The sequence below is a fragment of the Bombus vosnesenskii genome, unplaced genomic scaffold (assembly GCF_011952255.1).
Source record: "Bombus vosnesenskii isolate JDL3184/JDL3185 unplaced genomic scaffold, Bvos_JDL3184-5_v1.1 scf7180000013305, whole genome shotgun sequence".
Taxonomy (NCBI): domain Eukaryota; kingdom Metazoa; phylum Arthropoda; class Insecta; order Hymenoptera; family Apidae; genus Bombus; species Bombus vosnesenskii.
Genome location: NW_022882954.1, coordinates 2525598 through 2550315, shown reverse-complemented (window position 1 = coordinate 2550315; position 24718 = coordinate 2525598). Strand labels below are relative to the sequence as shown.

At 38.7% G+C, this 24718-nt stretch overlaps 3 protein-coding genes across 6 annotated transcripts in view; 1 reads left to right on the top strand and 2 right to left on the bottom strand.

Annotated features, from left to right (window-relative positions):
- The window catches only part of LOC117234440 (G-protein coupled receptor moody), a 31116-nt gene extending 19811 nt beyond the window's left edge, over positions 1-11305 (bottom strand). Inside the window, exon 1 of one of the 2 annotated variants that reach the window (XM_033495639.1) lies at positions 11194-11305. The gene's annotated coding sequence lies outside the window, so the exon portion shown is untranslated. Of the gene's footprint in view, positions 1-4060; positions 4160-11193 lie in introns of those variants that run through there. The other variant, XM_033495638.1, reaches the window with a different exon arrangement.
- On the top strand, positions 741-17283 carry LOC117234442 (G-protein coupled receptor moody). 3 transcript variants are annotated; one of them, XM_033495643.1, is made up of 9 exons: positions 741-1046; positions 11209-11347; positions 11495-11635; positions 11825-11995; positions 12857-12984; positions 13070-13223; positions 13380-13579; positions 15052-15240; positions 16246-17283. In XM_033495643.1, exons 2-9 carry the CDS (start codon positions 11232-11234, stop codon positions 16329-16331), a joined length of 1185 nt encoding a protein of 394 aa, XP_033351534.1. In that variant the 5' UTR covers positions 741-1046; positions 11209-11231; the 3' UTR covers positions 16332-17283. The 3 variants fall into 3 exon arrangements, with proteins under 3 accessions (XP_033351534.1, XP_033351535.1, XP_033351533.1); XM_033495644.1 differs by having other exon boundaries at positions 742-1046; positions 15052-15321; positions 16246-16342; XM_033495642.1 differs by lacking the exon at positions 741-1046 and adding an exon at positions 9657-9778 and having other exon boundaries at positions 16246-16331.
- On the bottom strand, positions 16867-24718 carry LOC117234445 (ras-related protein Rab-32-like). The gene is made up of 6 exons (XM_033495647.1): positions 23055-24718; positions 21668-21700; positions 20788-20884; positions 19487-19543; positions 18912-19156; positions 16867-18055 (listed from the first exon to the last, which is right to left on the bottom strand). The coding sequence occupies exons 1-6, from the start codon at positions 23155-23157 to the stop codon at positions 17931-17933; spliced, it is 660 nt and encodes a 219-aa protein (XP_033351538.1). The 5' UTR covers positions 23158-24718; the 3' UTR covers positions 16867-17930.

The window sequence follows — 24718 nt, the reverse complement described above, 5'->3', positions numbered from 1 at the left end:
TACAATTTCGATAGCCGACGCGAACAAATATTTTGAATTAGGGCGATCGTACGGCCGTTAACGTTTATCAAATTTTGCTACAAACTTTGGCGGAATACTTTGCCGAGCCAAGAACGGGCTTCGGTTTTACGAACTTTGCGTTTACGAGGCCGAATGTAAGAAAGATACGACTGCTCGTCCGTTTGAGAAAATATCGTAAAACCAAGTCCGTTTCCTGTGAGTTGTGAAACTGAAATTAAATAAAAAGAATAACATATATATATATGTATATATATACTTTCGTCAGCCACTGTGCGTACTTGTTCGAACGAGAAACGAAATTGTCGTTGGACAATTAGCACAAAACGCGTGATAAACGTTTCCTAAAAGCATCTTCGAGCTTCGCTGGTTCGCTCGTGGTCGTATACATGTCAACAAGCAGCTTGCATTTACACTCGTCGTCGTTCGAGTCGCCTAAGTCCGTTCCCCCTCTGTTGACTCGCTTTGGGCCCGTATCTAGCGCGGTAAGCAGTCCATCGGCGGTGACGGTGACGAACAGGCCGATCGCACGTCGCTCCACGCCACCGTCTTTCTTCCGTCGTGACGATCGGTTTCCGTTCGTGTATCGCAGTCCGTGCAGACAGTGTCGTACGTTGTCGAAAGTCGCGAATTTTTATTTTTATTATTTTTCTCCGATTAATTCCATACATCGTCGACTAGTCGATCGTGGAAAGATTGAAAAAAAAAAAAAAAAAAAAGAAACGTATAGGAAAACGGAAAAGAAACAGTGTGTTCGATCTTGAACTGTCTCGAGCTATTCAGTAAGAGGCAAACTTGCTTGTCAAAAATACCAGGAAATTAAACGTCACATACAGTCGGAAATACGATATTTTATCAAATGCATGGTATCGTCGTTCGGTGAATTTTACGTTCAGTTTCATAGACATTGTTTCGCATTACGTGGACTGGCAACTTGCTAATCTGTCGAGGACAGTCGAAGGTTTTCCTCGTTCTACGGATGTCCTGTCGGTTACTGTGACGGATGACTCGTGAAAGGAACTAATGCGGTGAGTCAGAGACGGAATTCGTACGCGATTCCCACGAGCTTTATCCGATCGTTGCGTATTGCTGTTAAGAAAAATGCGAAAGTACGAAAGTCGAGTGGAATTTTCAAGTGACGTTGAAGTGCGTCGAGTGGACGCGAGAAGACGATAGTTAGCGATGTTCTTGCCGATACAGAATGGCAATTGGTCCCGGAGACGACATGTGCGTCATTTTGAGGACCAATGCCAAGATCGAGGCAAAAAACCTGCCTATGGACCTCGTACGACGACGAATGGTTTTGAAACGAAAAAAGGACGATACAATGCGCGACACGCACGTCGTTCGTGTATTTCTTTCTTTCTTTTTTTTTTTTTTTCTTTTTCTTTTTTTCCCGTTGCGTCTTCTTTGTCACTGTCTCCCTAGCGAGACCTCGGCTGCAGACGTGCGGAGCACGTGGTGCGCTGTGGGCGGCTTTCGAATGTGTCACGGCTCCGATCGGTTTTCAACTCCGTTCATAAACGCGCGTAGTAAAGTATAGTCAGTCGCAAAAGTCTACGGCACAGGATTTGCACGTGGAACATAGTTGCAGATAAGAAATCTTTGGCTCTACGAATTTTCTGTTTACCTTTGGAGAACCTTTTTGATAATTTTGAACGTTAGTTTTTAGTAAAACAACGCCAAGATGTCTTGTTTCGTAGATTAGATTTCAAGAAACCCGATCATATTTTTCAACAATTTAAAACTGGATCTTAGAATATTAGAAAAATTGTAGCGCGTAGTAGAGTATAGTCAGTCGCAAAAGTCTACGGCACAGGTCTTGCACGTGGAACATAGTTGCAGATAAGAAATCTTTGGCTCTACGATTTTCTGTTTACCTTTGGAGAACCTTTTTGATAATTTTGAACGTTAGTTTTTAGTAAATACACGCCAAGTTGCTTTGTTTCGTAAATAAGATTTCAAGAAACTCCATCATATTTTTCAACAATTTAAAACTGGATCTTAGAATATTAGAAAAATTGTAGCGCGTAGTAGAGTATATTCAGTCGCAAAAGTCTACGGCACAGGATTTGCACGTGGAACATAGTTGCAGATAAGAAATCTTTGGCTCTACGAATTTTCTGTTTATCTTTGGAGAACCTCTTTGATAATTTTGAACGTTAGTTTTTAGTAAAACAACGCCAAGATGTCTTGTTTCGTAGATTAGATTTCAAGAAACCCGATCATATTTTTCAACAATTTAAAAATCGATCTTGGAATATTAGAAAAATTGTAGCGCGTAGTAGAGTATAGTCAGTCGCAAAAGTCTACGGCACAGGATTTGCACGTGGAACATAGTTGCAGATAAGAAATCTTTGACTCTACGAATTTTCTGTTTACCTTTGGAGAACCTCTTTGATAATTTTGAACGTTAGTTTTCAGTAAAACAACGCAAAGATGTCTTGTTTCGTAGATAAGATTTCGAGAAACCCGATCATATTTTTCAACAATTTAAAAATCGATCTTGGAACATTAGGAAAATTTTAGAGCGTAGTAGAGTATAGTCAGTCGCAAAAGTCTACGGCACAGGATTTGCACGTGGAACATAGTTGCAGATAAGAAATATTTGGCTCTACGAATTTTCTGTTTACCTTTGGAGAACCTCTTTGATAATTTTGAACGTTAGTTTTTAGTAAAACAACGCAAAGATGTCTTGTTTCGTAGATAAGATTTCAAGAAACCCGATCATATTTTTCAACAATTTAAAAATCGATCTTGGAATATTAGAAAAATTGTAGCACGTAACGTTGACACAAGTTGAACGTTACTTCCGCGATACGATATATTAGTTGACATTATCCGGATGAAAAATATGCAAGATCAACCCTGCTGTTTTCTATGTTTCTGTACGATCCGAAATGGACGTTATATTTTCATAGACGTTATCAAAATACACGCAGTTTATAAATTGGAAATATTTGCTTTCATCGTTCGATCTCTCGGTTTCTGTTCCTTTCGCGTATTCCGCCTTTTTCACGAATTAATTAGCAAAAAGAAGAGAAGATATCCGATGCGATACGAGCATGAAGAATATATTAGGTTGTCCGAAAAGTTTCTTCCGTTCCATAAGGTAATAATAGACGAACAACAATTTCTGCTTTATATTATTCCATTGAATGATCCATTTCCTTCTATTTCTATTATTACGTTCGATAATTCAATAAATCGGTGCATAATTCAATAAACTAATATAAAAGAAAAAACACTGTGCGTCTATTATTTTCTTATAAAACGAAAGAAACTTTAAGAAAACAAACTAATACGATAAATGAAGAATATAAAAATAAACAAGCAAAACAGCAGACAGATTTTTCCCAAAATTGAAACATTCTCCGATCGAGTATAATTTCGTATAAATAGTCTAGCCACCATCGTTACATTTTTCTTCGCTTTCCCGTTTCATTAACAAATCGTTATGATTCATCTCGCTGTACGTAGTTCGTCGTTTAATAAAACGCAACGACATTCTCGACTCATCCCCGACTTTTTCGAGTTTCTTCAACGTCCATCCATTTGCATAAGTCTGTTTTGCTCTTTTAAATCCATTAAATATTTATAGCGGCTGGAAGACGTATCGAGCCGGGGCGAACGCGTTTGCATCGTTCGTTTAGAAAGCATTGGCCGTTTGTAGCGCGTAATTATCGACGTGGATGCGAAAACTCGTAGTCTGCTTAACAACGCGATAGCGATTAATTAAAGGCAATCTAGAATTCTCGGAAACTAACGTGAATCCTCAATTGCGGCAGTCCGTCTGTCCCATTTTCCAACCCGCGCCTCGTTCTCCCGATCTCGATACATTAACCCTTTGCTCTTGTGCGTCATCGTCATCGGGCTTTGGCTGCTTCGTAGCGCGCCAACGAAATTTCACCGTAAGAAGAAAAACGAGTCACGGTGAAACCTTCCAAATCGTTCGTCGAAACGTTTCACGTTTGTAACAGAGGCAAGTGAAATACACGATCGTTCAAATTCTACATATTGTACATCGACGAGGCGCGTTTACCTGCGTAACGTGAATGGAAGTGATGGACTGCTGCGTTCTGGACGACAGCCAACGCTTTAGCTCCTCTTGCCACTATCGACGTGTCACGAAGTATTGGGTTGGCAACAAAGTGATTGCTAAGTCATTAGGCTAAGTGACCTAAGTCATTAGGTGGTAATGACAAAATCTGTAATTACTTGGTTGCCAACACGATATAAACCGTGTCGCGGTAAAATCGTGCAACTGCGATTAACAGGCCCAGGAGCGTCGCTCCTTTGACTTCTTCGGGCCCCTTTCTGTGACGATCGTCGCCCCCGCGTACAGTGGCTGCAGGAAGTTTTCCAACGCTTTTCTGACCACACCACGGAACATTATTTCTATTCTTTTTTATTTTTAATTTGTACTTTGCGATTTGTCCAGCTGGACGTTTGGTAAATTTGTCTAATTTTGTTACTAAATAATTATTAAATGGCACGTGGATGGCTACGCTCAGCGGGAAAGCGTCTTCCAGTTTGTCTGTTTCATTGGATTGGCAACTAAGTTACCACCTAATGACAAAATCCGCGATCATTTAATTGCTAACAGGATACCCAGAATCGTAGAAGACGGTACATACATTTCGAATATTTTCTATGTTTCTTCGTACGTGGACTCGATGCAATTTTGAAGTTTCCTAAAAACGTATAAAAATCCGCAGTCTTCTCCACGATATTTTCCAAACTTTCCTCTCGCTTCTTTCTACAAAGATAGCTTCTCTACGGTATACGCGACTATCTTCGTGAATTTAGAAGAAAATATAGAAATCGAAGAGAACGGAACACGAAAGAATGTTAGAAATTTTTAAAAAGTTTTTCGAAAGAAGAAGAAAAATGTTAAAAAGTGTGTTCCAAGAGATAGAGGTTCAAAGTCAAGGAACGGTAAACGCGATCGTGGCGAAGGAAACCAGAGAACGAAACAATGGCTGCGCGTTATTGTGACACTGATCGTATTCTTAGCGTTAATGCTGTTAAAGCACTAGTACAGTATGCAGATTGAAATTTACAGTCGCTCGTATTTCGACAGCAACATGTGAACGCTGTGCACACGTGCACTCGAGTTCAGGGAAAGCTCACCCACGCGAATAAAACCGGGTAAACATTGTTCCTAAAACAGTAAGTCGAAATTAAATTATTTATATCCGTCCGTAGTCTTCGTACGGTTTATCGTCATCGCTATAGTTCATTAGACGTTGCTATGGTTTGATACCTGTTTCTTAACCCCAAAGCTGACCATTAGATTCTCGTTTTTCCATTAAATTACGGACATTTCGCAAGCTCGTTCAGCACCCGGACGAACCAAGTTAATCACAACTTTAAAATTCAACCTAAAATTTGAAACGAATTTAAAAATGATACATCGAAATTGGAAAATATTTATCGACGATATTACGCAACGCGAACGTCGAAGTATTTGCGTACAGTCGATCGTTCGCCATGTTCTTGTGTATTCTTCGCTTTGTTCGATCCATCGAAATCTCGTTGTAATAAGAGCAGCCTAGTTCAAAGCTAATAGCGTTCTAACGAACGTGAGATGCGTTCTCGTGTCGAAGCATTAGTGGCATTCGAAAAATGGTTCCAAAAAAGAATTCCATGCAATCTCTGTCGAACAAACTATACGAATTACCGAAAATTATGGTACGAAACCCATAGATGTTCAAGGAATCTGACAATTGTTGTCAACGTGTGCTCGAATAAATTGAAATTTTGGGTCAGAAAAGTGATCGTTCCAACAGTTTTGGTAGTTTCTACCGCGTTATAGTAGTGAGACCATCGTCAAAACGCTAATTGTAGGTTAAAATCGCTGCGAAAATACTCGTGCAACTTCTATGAATTGATTGCAAACTTACTACGATAATCGCGACAGTCTCGTTACGACAACGTTGACGAAATGTAATTCCAACCTAACCCCAAACTGGAAGATGCTTTGCCGCTGAGTGTAGCCATCCACGTGTCATTTAATAATTATTTAGTAATAAAGTTAAACAGATTTACCAAACGTAAAAATAAAAAATAAAAAAGAATAGAAATAATGTTCCGTGGTGTGGTTGGGAAAGCGTTGGAAAACTTCCTGGAGCTACTGTACGCGGAGGTGACGGTCGTTACAGAAAGGGGTCCAAAAAAGTCAAAGGAGCGACGCTCGCCTGTATGCGGCCAAAGGGCCTGTTAATCACAGTTGCACGATTTTACCGCGGCACGGTTTATATTGTGTTGGCAACCAAGTGATTACAGATTTTGTCATTACCATCTAATGTCACTCACTCGGTTGCCAACCCAATAGAACGTGTCGTTCAACTGCACCCTGTATATCCTGAAAAATGAATTTCATGAATTTCACGAATAATATAGATACAACGTTTATACTAGGTGTTTACGAGTATTCAAATAGCCAGCCTGTGTGTATCTAACGATAAGTGGTATCTTATTCACACCTACACTTTAGTCATTGCAAATCCAATGTGACCGTCGTTGTTGCCCATGAATGGAGGCAGTCATCGTCCTAGGTAAAAGTACATTGTCGATAAACAAGATAATCAGTCGATTTGCATGAGCGCAGTATGCGTGCCGATGGTCCGCGACTCGTCGGCCTCTTGACACCTCTAGATACTTTCACCGTGACTCAACTTGACTCATTCATTGCCATTCGCCGCGTGATTAACTCGGAAATCATTCGGTGACGTCAGTCGATCGCCAGTCGGATTCTATGGAAGACGAGGGACGTGTCGTCTTCTATGCGGTTTTGTCACGCGTCAAGGTGTACCACGCTGAAACACGAGAAATACCATCGACCGTCCGGTAGCCTGGGAACGCAACGACAACGCCAAGTTTCTCTACGCGCGGAATATCTAGCAGATGAGGCTGAGAAGAAGAGGCGATTTCCCCTTTCGACGTGACGCAACAACGCGTCAGTCAGCTTTACGCGCTCGCTTGTAACTACGAAAGTATTCGAGAAGCGAGACAAATTTTTTCGAAAGATCAACCCCTAGATTGTACAGTCTTGCGAAGAATAAAATTCAACGATGAAATTCATACAACATCTTGAAACGTTGCAAATGAAAGTTGTCGTAGGACTTTTGTAATAAATAACTTTTTCAAAAAGTAAAATTTCGGTCTACTCGTTGACCGAATATATCTTTTATCAAATTTTATACTCTCGAGCTACTTTGAGTGGCGAGTGCGAGTATTGGCACGGGCTTGGATAATTTTTTGCTTTTCTATATCTTCGTACAGAGAGCGACGAGCGGAAAAATTGGCATTTGCGGTTTACCGCTTGCGTATCGCTCCGTACGATCGCGATTTTACACGGATTTCTACATTTCCGACCATCGTCGGTCAAATGTTTGTAAGAACGAATTTTGAAGAGCGTTCGCTCCCGCGAAAAAAGACCCTCGTTTTCCGATCTTCAGCGATCTGACACGCCACTCGAAAAGACACTTTCGAATAAAAAATGTTGCTGCCCGGATACAGTAGACTGTGGGCCGAAATCGATGTATTTAGTCGATCGTAACCAGCACAAAGAGATAACAAAAGGTTCAGCGTGGAGAGAGGAGGTAGGACAACGAGACAACATCATCCGTCGGTTCCCATGTCTGCCATCAGTTTTGACGAGTTTTTTGTTACGGGGGACGCCTAGTACCGGGTGTCCGTTAATTTCCCTTAATTAATCTCAATCGAGGTTAATGCACCGCAGCTTGACCCTAGTTTACTAAATCCAACGTAGCTTGAACACATCGTATAGCTTATTTATCGATATCTCTGTCGTTTCCTTCAAAACTATTGTAATTCTGATTCTAATCCCAATTCTAATTCTAATTCTAAATTCCAATTCCAATCCTTCACATCGTATTCTTGCAACGATGAATTCCAGCAAGTAGATCACTCGTCTTTTGACAAGTCTATGACGAAGACTAATCGCGTACACCTGCGTGACATCATCGAGAACTTTACAAAAATTGTAGATTATCGTCGACGATATTTTTCTTCCGAAAAATGTCTTTCTTTTTTTTTTTTATAGAGCGTTCTTCGTCGGAAAAAATAAATTACAAATATATTGGACGATTGGTGGAACACTCATCCAGTTCGAGTTAAGTCATAGAACGAATCTTCGCAGTGAAACGTCACGCAGCACATCGAACATAACAGGATACGATAACAGCGACCTTACAGTGAATATAAATTATTATAAGTCGAACTACAGACCGCAAATGACAAACGAGGATAAATAGATAAAAAAGAATATATACCGAGAAAACGTGTACTGCGGTGAGACACAAACCTTTCATACGCCACTGACAATGTGTTAAAGATAAATATCGTATTGTAGAAATTCCTCGTCAATATGAATAATTCATAATTTCGATGCAATTTGGATGTAGCGTTCCTCCTTTAACGTTAATGATCGTTCGCAGAGGGAAGAATTAATTAGGATGACGCTGCTCGCAGTCGTCTTATATCGTCCTTCGTAAATCCTCCAGATGACCTACTTCCGTCGGATAAAGACAATCTTCCAGTCTGCCCATAAATAATAACACAGTCCTTCGGTCACGTTTTATCATCGACGTTCCTCCCATTTGTATCATACAGCTACCTAAACGATCGCAGATTATCCGTAACGATTAGCTCTAGGAACACCAGAGTTCCTTTATCCTAACGATCGTCGAAGAATAACTTACCATCGTTGGAAACAAAAAGGAAAAACATTTATCTTATCCTTGATCGTGCTATTGTCGTTGATTTTCTACGCTTCGATCTTACTCGCTTATTTCGACAAACGAAAATGCTTCTAATGTTTCGGAGAAAATGTTTCCTAGTAAAATTGGAATGAAAAGCACACATGTGCCGGTAATAGTATTCTTTCGTATTCCATTCAAACGCGAGATGCCGTTCGACACGAGAAAAATACGATCGGGTCGATAATTACCAAAAGAGCGCAGCGAGGTTAGCTAAATCGAGTCGTTTTTTAAATCAGAAAACATCGAAGAATTGAAATGAAATTGATTTGGCCAGCAATTAAATAAAATGAAGAATTGCTAGTCAAAGACGAATCGATTTCAGTTGGAGATTTAATGGTCGCGAATATGAGTACGATACGATTTATTTTTGACAGAACGAAGACTAAAATAGAGGAATTATCATCCAGACGATGAATCGACTAGTATTTACCCAGTTAGCTTAAGAGTACGTAATTAGCGGATGAGTAGAAGCTATACTAAATTCAGAATAATACTCTGTATCGTATTATATTACATCATTGTAGCATCATCCACCGATAAGAAATATCAACATTTACATACGCGTAAATTTCGTATCTCTTGGCTTAATCAGTATTCGTTTGCGATTCAGCTTGATCGCATTGATATTCGTCGTTCCACTGTAACTTTCAGATTTCAAATTTATTGTTTAACAAAGTGTAAATATGTATATTTGTTTATTTGATATAATTATTATTCTATTATCTATATTCGTCATGTAGCGTATATTTCGAACTTTCTTGAAAGATTAAACTTCGCGCGAGATAAATATTTCTCGTAACAAAATCTTGTTGTTCTTACGAGTTTTTTTTCTTTCTTTTTTTTTTGTTCTCTACAAGATTTGCAGCGTTTAGGCGATCGATGGCGTGCAAATCACGACGACAGATTTATTTGGAACTTTCACGACGCCTAAAATTATTGATCGATCGAACAATTTCCAACGCTACAGTTGCGTAAGTAATTCCAGATCGAATCAAACTGTTTCATTGAATATGTTTCGATTCGGTTTAGATTGTTTCAAAGCAACGACCTAACTTCCTCTTTACGTCACGCATAATGCATCACTCTGCAAGTTTAGGTCGCGGTTTCCTCTTCGTGGGAATTCACGTCGCCCTGTGTTTATAACGCGTAAATTCACAGGCCTGTAAAATTCAATGAACAAATGTATTCCCTCACAAATGTCTCTTATCTTTTCACTATTGTTATCATTCTCGATACGTTTCGTGACACTTCACAACTTCCGAGTTCCATTGACTAACTTTACGATTTTTCTGAGATACGATTGTACGAGAGGAAACGCAGTCTCGAATATTTATAATTCACGATATAATTATTTACGGATATATCAACTAATTACACATAGACTAGGGCTAATTGTAAATCATTTATAATTAGTCTCGTCTACGTCGAGATTGCGGACCAGCGGAATAAATAAACGTTCCGATCAATAGTTCGAACGTTTTATTTTAACATCGAAAAATCATTTTCCTGCTTTATGAAATTTTGGACATCTCTGAGAAGATGTACACAATTTTTTTGTTTGTTAAGATGTTCCAGATAGACCAAGCTCCAGAAAGTTTCTGTTAGATCGGTTACTCTATGGATATTGTTCACACTTGCTCTACGTGTATTTGTTCGTAGTTCCTTGTCTGGGATTTTAGTTTTTTAAATTTAGTTTCAAATTTAGTTCAAAAATATAATTTAAATTATTAGAATAAAAGTCCAGTGTCTTTGCCATTTCGGCATCGAGAGACAAGTCGAACGTAATTGCGTTAAAAATCAGTAGAACGTTAGCGAACTAACGAAAGGAATAATAGATCGAATGAAATATATCTCGAATGTTACATAACTGAAAAATGACCGAAACAAGACCTTGTCGCATGTCGACATTTATTACTCACGACAATCTGATATTAATGTTGCTGAATCGTTCTAATAATATTGTTACCTCGATACTTGTTACAAGCAGCGATATTAAACGCAGAGGAGTATTCGTTTCGTGTTGTTGATCTCGTACCAACCAGTTAGCTGTTTCTGACGAGTATATTCGTCACGAAGGAGTGCGAATATTTTGTGTCACGACGAGCCCTGTCGGTAATAAAATTAAAAGATAAAACAGTCATATCGCGTACAACTCAATTCCATATTCTAGGAACCACGCATACTCCGTGCTTGACGAGTATACTCGTCATCGCCTACTTTTCGCCACGCATTTTAGGTACACGCTTTTCAAAGAGATCGCAACAGCTAACTGACTAATATTAGTCTCCACTATCGTTTATCACAGAATATTATATCTACGTGGAATTATTTAAAATTAGAAGACTTAGTATTAATTAGAAAACTTAAGAAGTCTTATTTTATTTACCGCTGTTCCTTTCAGGCCTCGGAGGTTGTCAGAATCGAATGAACCGCAGGAAACCAGACGAAATTCCTTTCAAAATGGATAACTTGGCCACATGGTTATTGCGCGCTTCGGAGAATAACACGGAAAGTGCGATAATTGACGGCGAAGTATCGAGGTAATTGCGAATGTTATCGATACTCGTAAAAGTAGAAATCAACATTTCTTGAATATACGAAAAATTGATCGATAAAAGGATCCTAATCAAGAAGAACGCTCTACTTGGAAATAGGGAATTTTTAAATTATATCGTTTTTACGTACAGATTCCCTAAACCGCTGCAGACGTTCGCAGCTGTGGTCGCGATACTGATTATGATCACTGGACTCGCTGGAAATTTATTGACGATCATTGCCCTGTGCAAGTATCCCAAAGTTCGCAACGTAGCTGCAGCCTTCATTATAAGGTATACAAACATACAGAACTAGATTTTGAAAGTCGTAATTAAATCGTAATTAGATCATGATTAAGATACAAATATCGTTTCGCCATTTACGAACAAAGTCAAGATTCGAAAAGGAAATGTCTGATCGAAAAACTCGTTGCTATTTTTTTGCTATAAAATCAACACGTCGAATTTCATTGATTGTTCCAGCCTCTGCGTGGCAGACTTCGTATTCTGCCTTCTTGTACTTCCGTTCGATTCCATCAGATTCATCGATGCAAGTTGGGTAAATATACGGTTTCTCTGCGTTCTCGTGCCTTTCTTGAGGTATGGAAACGTTGGCGTGAGTCTCCTCTCCGTTGCAGCTATTACTATCAACAGGTATGTATTATGTACTTTAGTCGATGGTTCAGCTGAAAGATAAGCCAAACCACGCTACGTTGCGCTAAGCTTACAAATATTTGTCGCGATACATACGGAAGTATTCGTACGCTTACCGTAGAACATTTTTATTAGTAGCCATACTGCGCGTATTATACAAGGCAGCCTGAAATGAAAATTTCATTAGTACAGCGAGGAGACACGGGTGTCACGATTCTAGTGGCAAAATTTCAACTCAAAATATATATATAGAAGATACAGTGGCACAGGAAAGTTTCTGGTCAAAGAAGTTTCTCGCTTTAAATTCCAGAAGCGATATTTTAAGGACCTTTAAAGAATATTACACGACTGCATATCTTTTTATTTTTTTTTTTATTTAGTTGTTTACATTCACAATTTGTTCGATTTGGACATTTGGTAGAATTTTTTGGCTGTTTGATTATCATATGAGTGGCTAACCCCAGCGGGGTACCATCTTCGTGTTTGTTAGGTTATATCCTTTGTGTCACGACTGCATACAACAGAGTTTTTATGTATCGTACAATCTTCTTTTACGTGTCTCACTCGCATTTAAAATTCTTTTGGCCATCGAATATACAGCGAAAAAATGATCTAGTTAAACATTTTTGCACAGTGATTGTATAGATAAAAAATATTGTATAAATTCTACGACATAGTACAACATAGCGTGATCTAGTATAACATGGCAAAGCTTGCAGCCTGATTTTCCGGTGAATCTCCGGCTTTACTTTCACTGGGCAAAGAATTTGTAACGGAGAATCTCTTCGTGAAAAAATTTATCTCGCAAGATCAATTACGATATTATTATAATTAGTAATTACGATATTACGATAATTTTAGATACATCATGATAGCTCACCACGGATTGTACAGCAAAGTTTACAAGAAATATTGGATCGCTTTTATGATCGTATTCTGTTGGTTGTTCTCCTATGGGATGCAGGTGCCCACCCTCTTAGGAATTTGGGGTAAGACATAAAATGCATCGCGGTTCACGCCAACTTGAAAAGCAGCAGAATTTTATTTTCTGTTATTCGCTCTTTTACGTTTCAGGTAGAATCGACTACGATCCGAATTTAGAAACTTGCTCCATCGTAAAGGACAGCAAAGGCTACTCATCGAAAACCTTTCTTTTCGTGGTGGGTTTCGTGATACCCTGCGTAATAATCGTTGGATGTTACACTAAGATATTCTGGGTCGTACACAGGTGAACAATTTATTTGCTTCTGTATTTATAAATTAAGAGAGTATTTTCAAAAATATCCCATACGTTCTCGATGCTTCGATTCGCGTCGCAAATGCTCGAGATATATTTCACGAAATATATAGAGATGTACGTTGAAATATCTCTCCTGGTTCGTAGATCCGAAACAAGAATGCGAAAGCACGCGTCTCCGACGATAAAATCGCCGCATACACCCGGCAGGGATACCAGAGAGATCAAACAGAGGCGTAGCGAATGGCGAATCACAAAAATGGTACTAGCCATTTTCCTCAGTTTCGTCGCCTGTTACCTTCCAATTACCATCGTTAAAGTCTCCGACGCCGAAGTTAGATATCCAGGTAATACATCTCATGAATCTACCTATTTACCATCAATACATTAAAGTACCAACGACTGTGCATTAATATAAAACCTTTAGACCAGCGTAGAGCCATTAGTAAAATTGTTCTACCTTTACGATATGAAAAATAATAAAATCAATAGCCGTCGTTCCTTAAACTTGGTCAACTGTATGGTGTCCTCTCACTCTATCGAACACGTGCCTTTATCACGACAATCAAGCAGACTTATTCTTCGATTGCCTGCTACGACGCAAGGAATTTCTCATTCTGTATGGTTTCAACAAATATCTGAATATTTTATTAAAAATCAACGAGCCTATTTAAAGATACTTCTGGCAACGTTTCTCAGCTTGGAAACAATTTGCCCGATGGAGAGGTACTAAGCAAAATTTATTGTTTCGTCAAGTTGTTTCAAAATCGGAACAAACATCGGATATTATATTTCTTGACGCGGTCGCTAGGAAAACGCGTCAGCGAGAGGCGTAAATTCTCGCTACGATTCGGTTAATCGACGCCGCGAAATAGTCGTTCACCTGTTTCGGCTAAGATAACAGAGGTGGTTCAATGAATGTAACACTGTATAGTAAGTTATATATCACCGTTTATTCTAACAACTTGTAAAGAAGACAGTTACGCTGGTGCGTATGTATAAGATGAGTGAGCGACTGATCTACGGGTGTATTCCCGGTCAAAGGATGTTGACTGTACGAAGGATGGAAAATCAGTGATGTTCGGAGACGATGCTGTGGCGGAGGAAAGCTAAGGATGGGTGTGTCTAGCGCACGGGACCATCGGATTTGTTGGTGACGATTTTGGCTAAGAGAGTGAGGGAAATAGGCTTCGTTGTTAATTGGTTAAACGAAGGTTGGTGGACTAGGAAGGGTCTTAGCCGCCCTCGATAGAAAGTAGGAGGAAAGTTGCATCGTACGTTAGAAAAACTAACTTTCCCTTGTAGTAGACAATGGTCTTTAGAAATGATTCGGAAAACAGATGTTTGTTCGGTTTGAAGGACCTTGACTAGGAATTCCTGAGATTCATGGAGGGCACTTGAGACTATTGAGGGTACGCAGTAAGTATCCGAAGACATCTGGTGTCGGTGTGTGGCCTGGTCTAGGTAGAGTGTTACGCGACGTAACATTTCTTTTACATTATTTTATTAAATTATACACGATCCATTTTGTCCTATTAAGATAAAGAGCGCAACGTTTGACAGGAAATTAGGTTTCACGTTTGTACAAAGATGCAAAATTGTTGCAAAGGACACCTCTGGAACAACCAAACGCAATATTTTGGGATTAGTCCGAGGGATAAGCTCTATACGTCGTACAAACTGTCTGCAGTTCGTGGATTGTTTCGAGCTTATTACAAGACGATTTAATTACAACGATCTCGAATTTGTTTTTTTTTTCACCTGGCAACAATAACAACAAAGTAAAGCATTGTATGTTACGTGCTGTTTCTTGTCACAGAATTTCACATTTTGGGCTACCTGCTCCTCTACTTTGCCTCCTGCGTGAACCCGATCATTTACGTGATCATGAACAAGCAATACAGACAAGCGTACGCTGGCGTGATAGGATGTTCGCGGATAAGGGCGAGTCTGTCACCCTATGGGAGCAGCGCACCTGGTCATCATCAACAGCAGGACTACGGCCAAGGTAACTTCGAGCACCGTCGCGTGGTAACGCTCACCAAGCTCTGACCGAACGCGAGCTAAGCGACCACACTTCGCTCACTTCGTAAGTCAAGGGCACAAATTCGCTGCTTTCTAAGATCGCAATTGGTCACGCGTGCATGCACACGTCTTTCATTTTTCATCTCGTATTTTCTCATCTTTGTCATCTCATCTTCGTCTCGTATGACCGCTAAATATTAACAGGAGAAAAAATGTCGCTATATACTGATAACTGATAACTGATTGATAGCTGGTTGTTAACCGATAGATACTGTTAGATACTGTTCTCGCGATCGCGTCTGTTTATTTATGCTGACCGGGGGAAAGTCGGAAAATTTGAATTCGTCTTCATTCGACGGTTGCACGTAGCGTCGACATTGTTCTGTCCGGAGTTTATTTGTCATTACGTTTCATGCATCAAGGCTGTGTCAATGTCCCGAGGCAAAACAACAACACGAGTCGGTCTCGATTCGCGTCGTCCTTTGACTCCTGCGCCGCTACAAATCCTAATATCATCTTTATATCTTGCGATGACTTGTTATTTTGGAAAATATCAACTAACAGCTTGTATAAGTAGACTTGTATAAGTAACGTACGTAAAACTACGATATAATTTCACAGTAATCGCTAGATGAAGTATGGAAATGTGGAAGATCAATAGCTGTCTCGAATTTACGTAGAAATAAAAGGTTTTGCACGCGCCATCTAGCACTAGCCTCTCGTTTGTTTTCTCGCCAATTAATTCCGTAGATTCAGCAAATATCTTAGTAGCTTGTTAACATTTCTGTCCTAAACCTAACCTCTTCGAGTCACAGCAGAGTAGAAACTACAGCGAACTAACGACACTCGCGATTCATTTTCCCTCTGATCTTCATTAACAGCTTTCTGCTTGCCGCTAGACGACACAACATCGTTTGTCGAAGCACGCGTTCGAAAGAGAACCAGCATTACGAATTGATCCGCATTCGTACCATGTTTCTTTTTTCAGATTATTCGAAGGACTTCAGTAAGACGATGGTGTCGACGGTCTCCATTGCTATGAATCCAGTGAGAAACTCGCGTTTCGAGGAATAAGCTTGGTTCTGAGGACAAAATGTCAGTATTCCGAGTGTTTTGTAACAGGAATTTTTATTATCCATTTCGATGGCAGATCGAAGAGCATGGAAACGATAGAGAAGATTCATGGAAACACATACAGTAGGAACTCGATTAACTTGCTGATCAAAAACAACGAGGAAGTATACTCAGTGCGTAACATAAGTCTGAATTTAAAAAACAAAGATAAATATTTCGAGCAGATCTTATAGAGACTAGTCGAATGATCGAATGGTAGCTCGTTTTTATCGAAGAACAAAGCTACGAGTCGAAAGCAAAGTCGAACATTGCACACGTTTGTACGATATTGTAATTGCGATCTTTGTCCATGACTAAAATGAATTTCGCGTCTGAAATGCTATGAAACACTTGTATCTACTACGATTAAGTATATAAGTAAACTATAGAGGAAGAAGAAAGAAAGAAAATGGTCGTTGAGAGAGAAGAGAATGTAAATAGAGATCTGCGAACGGTATACGTAATTATTCAGAGGTCTAAGAGAATAGAGGAAAACTAAAGACACACAGCAGAGCTGTTGTTAGATTTATTTAGATTAGATAATAGCAAAACGTGGCCAATGTCGTATAATAAATGATACGTTATTTGTCGACCGACAAATTGCATATTGTAAAACTTGGCAAAGGAATACCAAGTATATTTAATTTTGTAGCACACTGGAACGAGTGTTGAATATTTACCAAAGGTAACACGTGAATATGTTTGTACATAGAAGTTACGTGTTAATTCTTGTTACCACAATGTAAAAATACAATAAGAATGTAATAGCGAATTTTAAAGACATTTCGTAACTCGCGATGTTACGAATTCGCTTCATATTTATTTATAATATTTCCCTTGGTTGATTTACGAACGCAAATAATGTTAAAGAGTTATCAAAGTACAAATCAAATAAATCTATCGATTTAAACGATTCCTCGTTGTTTTTACCCATTGACGTGTGATCTCGTACATAGAAACGCTTAAATAAAACTGTTTGTTTCAGATTTTTATAAAATACGCGATTATTATCTAACAACAGATGTAACGATAAATACGAAGAAATATAAAAAGTTGAGCCGTATAAAATTATCCGCTCGATAGTTATGTTAAACGAAACGAAGATCCTACTGCCTTAAAAATTTATTGTGCATTCTAAAATAAATATTCGTAATTTCTCTCCGCAATTTACGAACGTTCGCATCGTTGTACATAAGATTATTATCCGCCATGTAAACAATGCAAATAAGGCTATTATCCGACATGTAAAAAATGCAAATAAGACTATTATCCGACGTGTAAAAAATTGGTAATCTCTTGAGGATTATTCACTTGTTAGTTATTAGCCGAGATAAAAACTCTGTCGCCCTAGAAATTCATCGTGCGTGTATTTTCAAACAAATATGTTTAATTTCGCTGTAGCATATTAAAACTCTCGGATTGTTAGGCGCATCTGTAACATGTCAACGTCCATTGACGTGCTCCTACAGATTACGATTAATCGTTATAAACATATTAAAGTATACGCATCGCGGATAAATTAAAATCGTATAGATAAACACGCGAACTATAATCGCGCGATTATAATTTGCAACATTCGCTCCTTTGTCGAATGCCAGATTTATCTCGTAATCGCACGGAATCACGAATATCAACGTCGATTCTGGTCTTCAGCACGTTTTCCACGAGATAACGCATCGCCACATCTGAAACACAGATACGAAATTAGGCTAGTAAAATATTGGTATTATCATCAAACGAGAATTTCCTCTTACCAAATTTCCTCTACCTATGCTTTAGCAATTTATATCACGACGAGCAACATGGCAATTGTTAAATAGTAATTGTTAAGCAGTACAATTTATTTTTAGCCTGCTTGCCACGACAGGAATTCCGTTTACAATTGTTCTCCCTATTCGCCTCGCCACTCTCGCTTGAACATCCCACGAACACCCACACACATCCATTCGCTCGCTCGCATCGCCTAATTTTACCATTATTTTACTACCACGTATCTACCGTCTACCATCTGACTCTCAACTATTACACGTGTCCATCATCCGTTGCATCTTCGCAATCATCAATCTTACAAATCATCGATCTTTACCTAACCTACTCGTCTAGATTCTAACCTCTCTTTTCCAATTCCCTCAGTCAGTCTTTTCCTCCCTCGTTCCCTGTCTCTGCCACACTGATTCACCTTTCTAATTGCCTTTATAATTTGTTTCAATCGTACAGCAACGAAGCAACGAGCAATTGCCGATTTATTTAATGATCGCCCGATACGAAGCCGCGAAAGCGTTGCGTATTCGTTTAATTATGAAACCGCGGTTGTTCACGCGGTTTCCTATTTCCGTAAAATACAAAAGTGAAATAAAGTAAGCGGAAATGGAATTGACCGAGTGTCTATGGAACGAAACAGAGGTTTATTCTCGTCTACCAATTAACGAGCATACTTCGTGTATCAGCAGATGCTTCGGGTATCTTTGAACGTCTCGCGAGATCTTGCACTTTCAAATGTTTCACGAATAAATAGAAATTCAGAATTCGTCGCATACTTACCGATATTCGTATTTTCTTTGGCAGACGTTACATACCAGGCACCAATGTTGTTCTCTTTGCAGAACCTGGCAATTTGTTCGATGGGTACCGACGGACAAGAAATATCACATTTGTTCGCCAATAGGACGACTGGTATCTCCGAACCATCTGGGAGCGTGACCTTTTCCCGCAGGTCGCACAACCATTTTTTGATCGACTGAAACGTGGCTATCCGCGAAATATCGAACACCAAAGCTGCAGCTACTCTGAAAATTAAACGCAAAATTATCGTAGTATTATCGTAGGATTTTATCGGTCTAAAAATAGCCCGTATAGTCTAATCGGATCAAATCAACTAAAAATAAATCATCAAACGCTGCGACAAAATTTAATTCAATTTTTCTCTTCTTCCGATAGAACTAGACGTTATTATGATTTATGGTTTTTTAAAATAATTTTATCCGTGTGACTTTATCGCACGGATTTATAGCTATAAACATAGTATGAAAAGAAACTATCGTTGCACTTCCGATGAATAATTTTGTTAGCGAATTACGCGTTGCTTGTAATTTCCAATAATTACAGTAATTACTTACGCGTATTTGTAATAAATTCTGGTCATGTATCCGAACCTTTCGTGGCCAGCGACATCCCTAGAAATAGAAATCAACGATGATAAGAATATGTTTTCCGTATCGAGATAGTAATTATATTTATCTGTAGAATTTCATCTCTCTCGATTACTGGGTCGGGAAGCTCGTTTTTAAATACCGATCTTTCGAAATTCGTCGTATTTCTTTCCCTCGATTTTCTTCCGATTAACAAACGATCAGAAAACTATGGTAAAAGTATTATATCACGACGTTGTATTTTTACAAGTTACTAATTAACGATAAATATACGTAAAATTGGTCTCGACTTGTAGTACGACGTATCTTCTTTGCAAAATTATTAAAAAATATATAGCAATTTATGTTAGTAATAATTAATAGAAAACTAATTTCCTTTGTCGGACGAGAAAAGAATTGAATCGTAAAAGGACTAATTCTGATACTCGATGATTTAGCTTCGATTACGAATATATGTTTCTAGTGTGTTTTATGCTATATGGTTTCGACGATTCCACCGAATTAACATCTTCTTTGCAAAATTATTAAAAAATATATAGCAATTTATGTTAGTAATAATTAATAGAAAACTAATTTCCTTTGTCGGACGAGGAAAGAATTGAATCGTAAAAGGACTAATTCTGATACTCGAATTATTAAAAAATATATAGCAATTTATGTTAGTAATAATTAATAGAAAACTAATTTCCTTTGTCGGACGAGGAAAGAATTGAATCGTAAAAGGACTAATTCTGATACTCGATGATTTAACTTCGATCAACGAATATATGTTTCTCGTGTGTTTTATGCTATATAGTTTTGACGATTCCACCGAATTAACATCTTCTTTGCAAAATTATTCAAAAATATATAGCAATTTATATTAGTAATAATTAATAAAAAACTAATTTTCTTTCTCGAACAAGGAAAAGATCGAATCGTGAAAGGACTAATTCTGATACTCGATGATTTAACTTCGATCAACGAATATATGTTTCTCGTGTGTTTTATGCTATATGGTTTCGATGATTTTACCCAATTAACATCTTCTTTGCAAAATTATTCAAAAATATATAGCAATTTATATTAGTAATAATTAATAAAAAACTAATTTTCTTTCTCGAACGAGGAAAAGATCGAATCGTGAAAGGACTAATTCTGATACACGATGATTTAACTTCGATCAACGAATATATGTTTCTCGTGTGTTTTATGCTACACGGTTCCGACGATTCTATCGAATTAACACGCGGAATAACCAGCAGGCAAACAAACTGATAAAGCAATACCATAATTGTAAGTTAATTTTAGTAAATCGGTCCCAGTCGACTGCCTTTATTGCGAAATCAGCGCCTATGGTAATCTTATAATTGGACGTAAACCTTCCTGAAAAAAAAGAAACATCGATCAATCGTTGAAGAATACTGACGTACAAATCTACGTATTAAGGCGAAGCAGAGGAAATCGAAGATATTTCATAATAACGAGCAACGTTATTCTCGATCGTTAATAACCAACTAATTACTTATAACGAAGCTTATGCACAATTCACAATATTATCGGTTAAAGAGGAACACGTTTCTTTCTTGTTAAAAATAACGAATACTTCAATGAGAACGTTATTTACGCTTATTTACAGAGATACGAGAGAATAATGAGAAGATAACGAACATCATCGTTAACCTTCACACGTTACGGAGCATATCCCATTGTTCTTTTATATTTCTTCTGCAATTAATTCGAAGAAGAATCAAAGAAGCACGAGAAGAAGAGCCGGGGAATGTGGAAGCTTAACTGGCGCGAATTAAGAACACGAAAAATAAATTTGATACACATAGACTTTGATAATTAGATTTTCACTTGTATAATTTTACATCAAATTCACCGAATATACAAAGATCGTTTGGTAAATTTTAAAACAATTTTAATAAATTTTGTAATTATCGCTATCCTACGATTTCATTTTCAGACGTTCGTGGACCGAACAAATTCGTAGTTTCTTTAAATCGAAATTTCTGTAAAGCGAACTCCTTGAACCCACAATGTGCATTTGACTCGTTTTTAAAGAAAGTTTCCTTTAATTTGAGAAAAGAGAAAATCGCAAGTCGCACACAATTTTCTCTGTAATCGGATTTTACGCGATAATGTATGTACTAATGTTTATATTACCCTCTGTGTATCTTCTAACCAATGCCGTCTTTCCTGAAAAACAATAATAAATTTTGAAGTAAAAAATAAGGATCATCGAAGGAATAAAAGTACATTCTAGGAAAATTACAATTTGAGAATTTTTATAAAATTAGAATATTCTTAGAGGTTGTGTACGATATGTCAGAGAAAGTAGGTCTCAGATAAATTTATCACGCGTATTTATACTTAAAGTTCAAGTTGAGTTCAAGTTGAATTCAAGTCGTATTCAAGTCGTATTCAAGTCGTATTCAACTTGAGGTTTACCTTAAGTTTCCTTTTGCTTTCAATTCTAATCTAGCGAGATTACAAGAGTACAGGTTTCCAAGGAACAACAATGATATAAAATTCCAACATTTTCAAACATTTTTAATTTCAAACTTCCACCGTAAAATCTCGCGTTACTGTTTTTTCCAGCAGCAATCGTGTACGTTGCATTTTGCGCCGACGTTTCCTAGACGTCGCAGTTCTGACAGACCCGAAGAAATAGTTTGCAACGTCTACGAAACACTGGCGTTTAACATCAAATGTATTAAAACGCCTCGATACATTTCGTACTGATCGCACAAAAGTATCTCTTTTTTTCTTTTTTTTTTTTTTTCGTTAATATCAAACATTTTTCCCAGTAGTAACAATTTTCTGCGCACTTTTCTAGATCGCATTATAAAGCACTTTCAAATTACATGTCGGAATATACACGTGAGAATTTTATATAAAACGAACGTATTTCTGCGTAATCCGCTGTTAAGCAGAAAATAGAAATGCGGAGGAGACGAAGTACTTTTACGTTGACGCGTTTCGCTCGCTTCGAAACAACGTTCTAGTCAAAGTGTCTGCTGATCGAGAACGATACACATCCGTTACTGCCGCATATACTCGCTATCGTTACTCGCATAAATAATAAATCGTTGGTCAGAATTGTAAATCCGGCTTAACAGATAGCAACATTATTCCAGAAATACTTTCGGCTGTCTCGACGAGCAGAAAGAACGAAGCACGCGAGAAGTAATTCTTATCGATAATTTCTTACCTACTCTCGCTATTATCCACTCGCTTTTCTCGTTAATCGGATTATGCGAGCTCGAAACACCGAACGTCATGGACACGAACACGGGACGGTGGATCGTTTGAATTTACGTACAAAATTGTATCAGTTGCAAAGCGAGCACCATCGTACGTACCACGACGACTGAATAACCAAATTTCCACGACGCGAGAACCTACGAAACGGAGGGTCGACCATCTCCGTCAAAATGCGCGTAAATCGCGACAAGTTGGAACAAAACTACGATAAAACTACGACGATACTAACGGGTGGATAACGACGGCGGATTTTTCAAAAAGGAATTTTAAAACGTGTTCGACGTACCGACACCATAGTCACCGATTACGAGGAACTTGAAGAGCAGCTCTTTGTGGGCGAAATTGGACAGCAGAATGTCCGAGTCTCTCCTCGGCTTCCGTGTGCTCATCTCCTCTTCACGGTTGTGTATCTCGTTGCAGATCGACGAAAACACGACTGATGGTCCCACCGGCGATTGTATTTAGCTTGGCTGGTAAACTGACAAACGAAAGAAAGCGAGAAGCTCGATCTCGGTGGCTCAAGGGGTCGACACACGACGTCTCTTGCCTCCCGATTTATAATCTATCGTGTTCGACCACGCTATCGCCTTTTCCTGTGCTCGTAAACACTCGGTTTCCCTTCGTCTTCAACGCTCGGACCTTGTTACGTCCGGTGACTCCTTACGTAAACTAAAATCCATCCCTCGATCGACGCGTTCCTTACGATTATTGTCCTATCAGATAAAAACTGGCAAGGTCGAATTTTTCCCATATTCAACGGTCATTTCCATTCGCAAGTGACCAATACCTAGCAGTAGTTTTCCTCTGGGATAGCATCGTTGCCGAACTTCACCGATTTGTCATCCTTAGATCAGTCAACATCTCTTGACTAATTTTCCATACGTTGGCCGGCCAATGTCTTGACTGCGTTGTCAGCCCTGGATCAGTCATCTATTTAACTCAAGCAATCTTTCTTACTTACTTAATATTCTTGTTACTCTTTGTTACTTAAGTAACTTTTAAGTAAACACACCTATCTATGTTTACAAAGTTGTTGGAACAATGTGTATATTGTAACCTGTTGCTTCAGTGTTATAATCGGTTCAATCACCTCTATTATCCTAAACAATATAGGGGACCGATCATTTCGTCGCATCGATTATCTAATCGTAACGGGAACTTGCGACTCCCGTTGGCGCGCTTCCTCGCCACCGCGTCTCTTCGTCAACAGACCTCTTCTCTTACAAAATGTCCATATAATAATAAGCTTCTTATTTCGATAATAATACACAGGTGTCTACAGGAGGTGATACAACAGGTGTCTTCGGTAATTGCTACAACATCGTATTTCGTATTCGTTTAGCTTCCTTCTTTCCTCGACAAGAATGCGAGAGAATAAATGGCGAATAAAAAGATTCGTACAGCTGATCTTCGTATGTGGCACAACAAAGTGGCTGGCGCAACTCTAAATCGAAATATCGCCTCTTAGTAAGAAACGCGAAGGTGCGAAGAACGAAAATTGAGAAACAAGGTTTATCGCGCTTTCCTTACGCGATCTTCGTGCGAAGTTCCATCGTTGTCGAACAAATTACAACTTCGAGTCTTCGTCGATCGTCGCGTGAAAAATTGTGGGACACGTTACCAGCGAAAGTTACGACAGTAACCGCACAGTTGTCGCCGGACGAGCTGCCCACGCCGATTTTATCGAGACGCCTCGGAACAGCGTCGATTCCGCGCTGCCACGGATAAGTCGACTCATTTATATTTAAACTACATATAATACTGCGACGTTAACGTCGCTTCGATGTCATCCATGGTCCGTATCGCTAAGCGGCTGATAACGTTTAATCTGCTTCTGGTGCGCAAGTGCGCTTGCAGATACGTACTCGAAGAAGATCGCGATATCGGCGTTTTCTCGCACGTATCTTCGTTGTATTTTCGTCGATATATTTTTCAAACAGGCTATCGTTT

Coding starts and splice junctions, on each gene's coding strand:
- LOC117234442 (XM_033495643.1), top strand. CDS start 11,232: ATGAACCGCAGGAAACCAGACGAAATTCCTTTCAAAATGGATAACTTG. Junction 11,348..11,494: donor ATTGACGGCGAAGTATCGAG/GTAATTGCGAAT, acceptor TTTTACGTACAG/ATTCCCTAAACCGCTGCAGA. Junction 12,985..13,069: donor CACCCTCTTAGGAATTTGGG/GTAAGACATAAA, acceptor TTTACGTTTCAG/GTAGAATCGACTACGATCCG.
- LOC117234445 (XM_033495647.1), bottom strand. CDS start 23,157: ATGAGCACACGGAAGCCGAGGAGAGACTCGGACATTCTGCTGTCCAAT. Junction 21,701..23,054: donor AATCGGTGACTATGGTGTCG/GTACGTCGAACA, acceptor ATTGTTTTTCAG/GAAAGACGGCATTGGTTAGA. Junction 19,157..19,486: donor AGAATTTATTACAAATACGC/GTAAGTAATTAC, acceptor TTTAATTTTCAG/AGTAGCTGCAGCTTTGGTGT.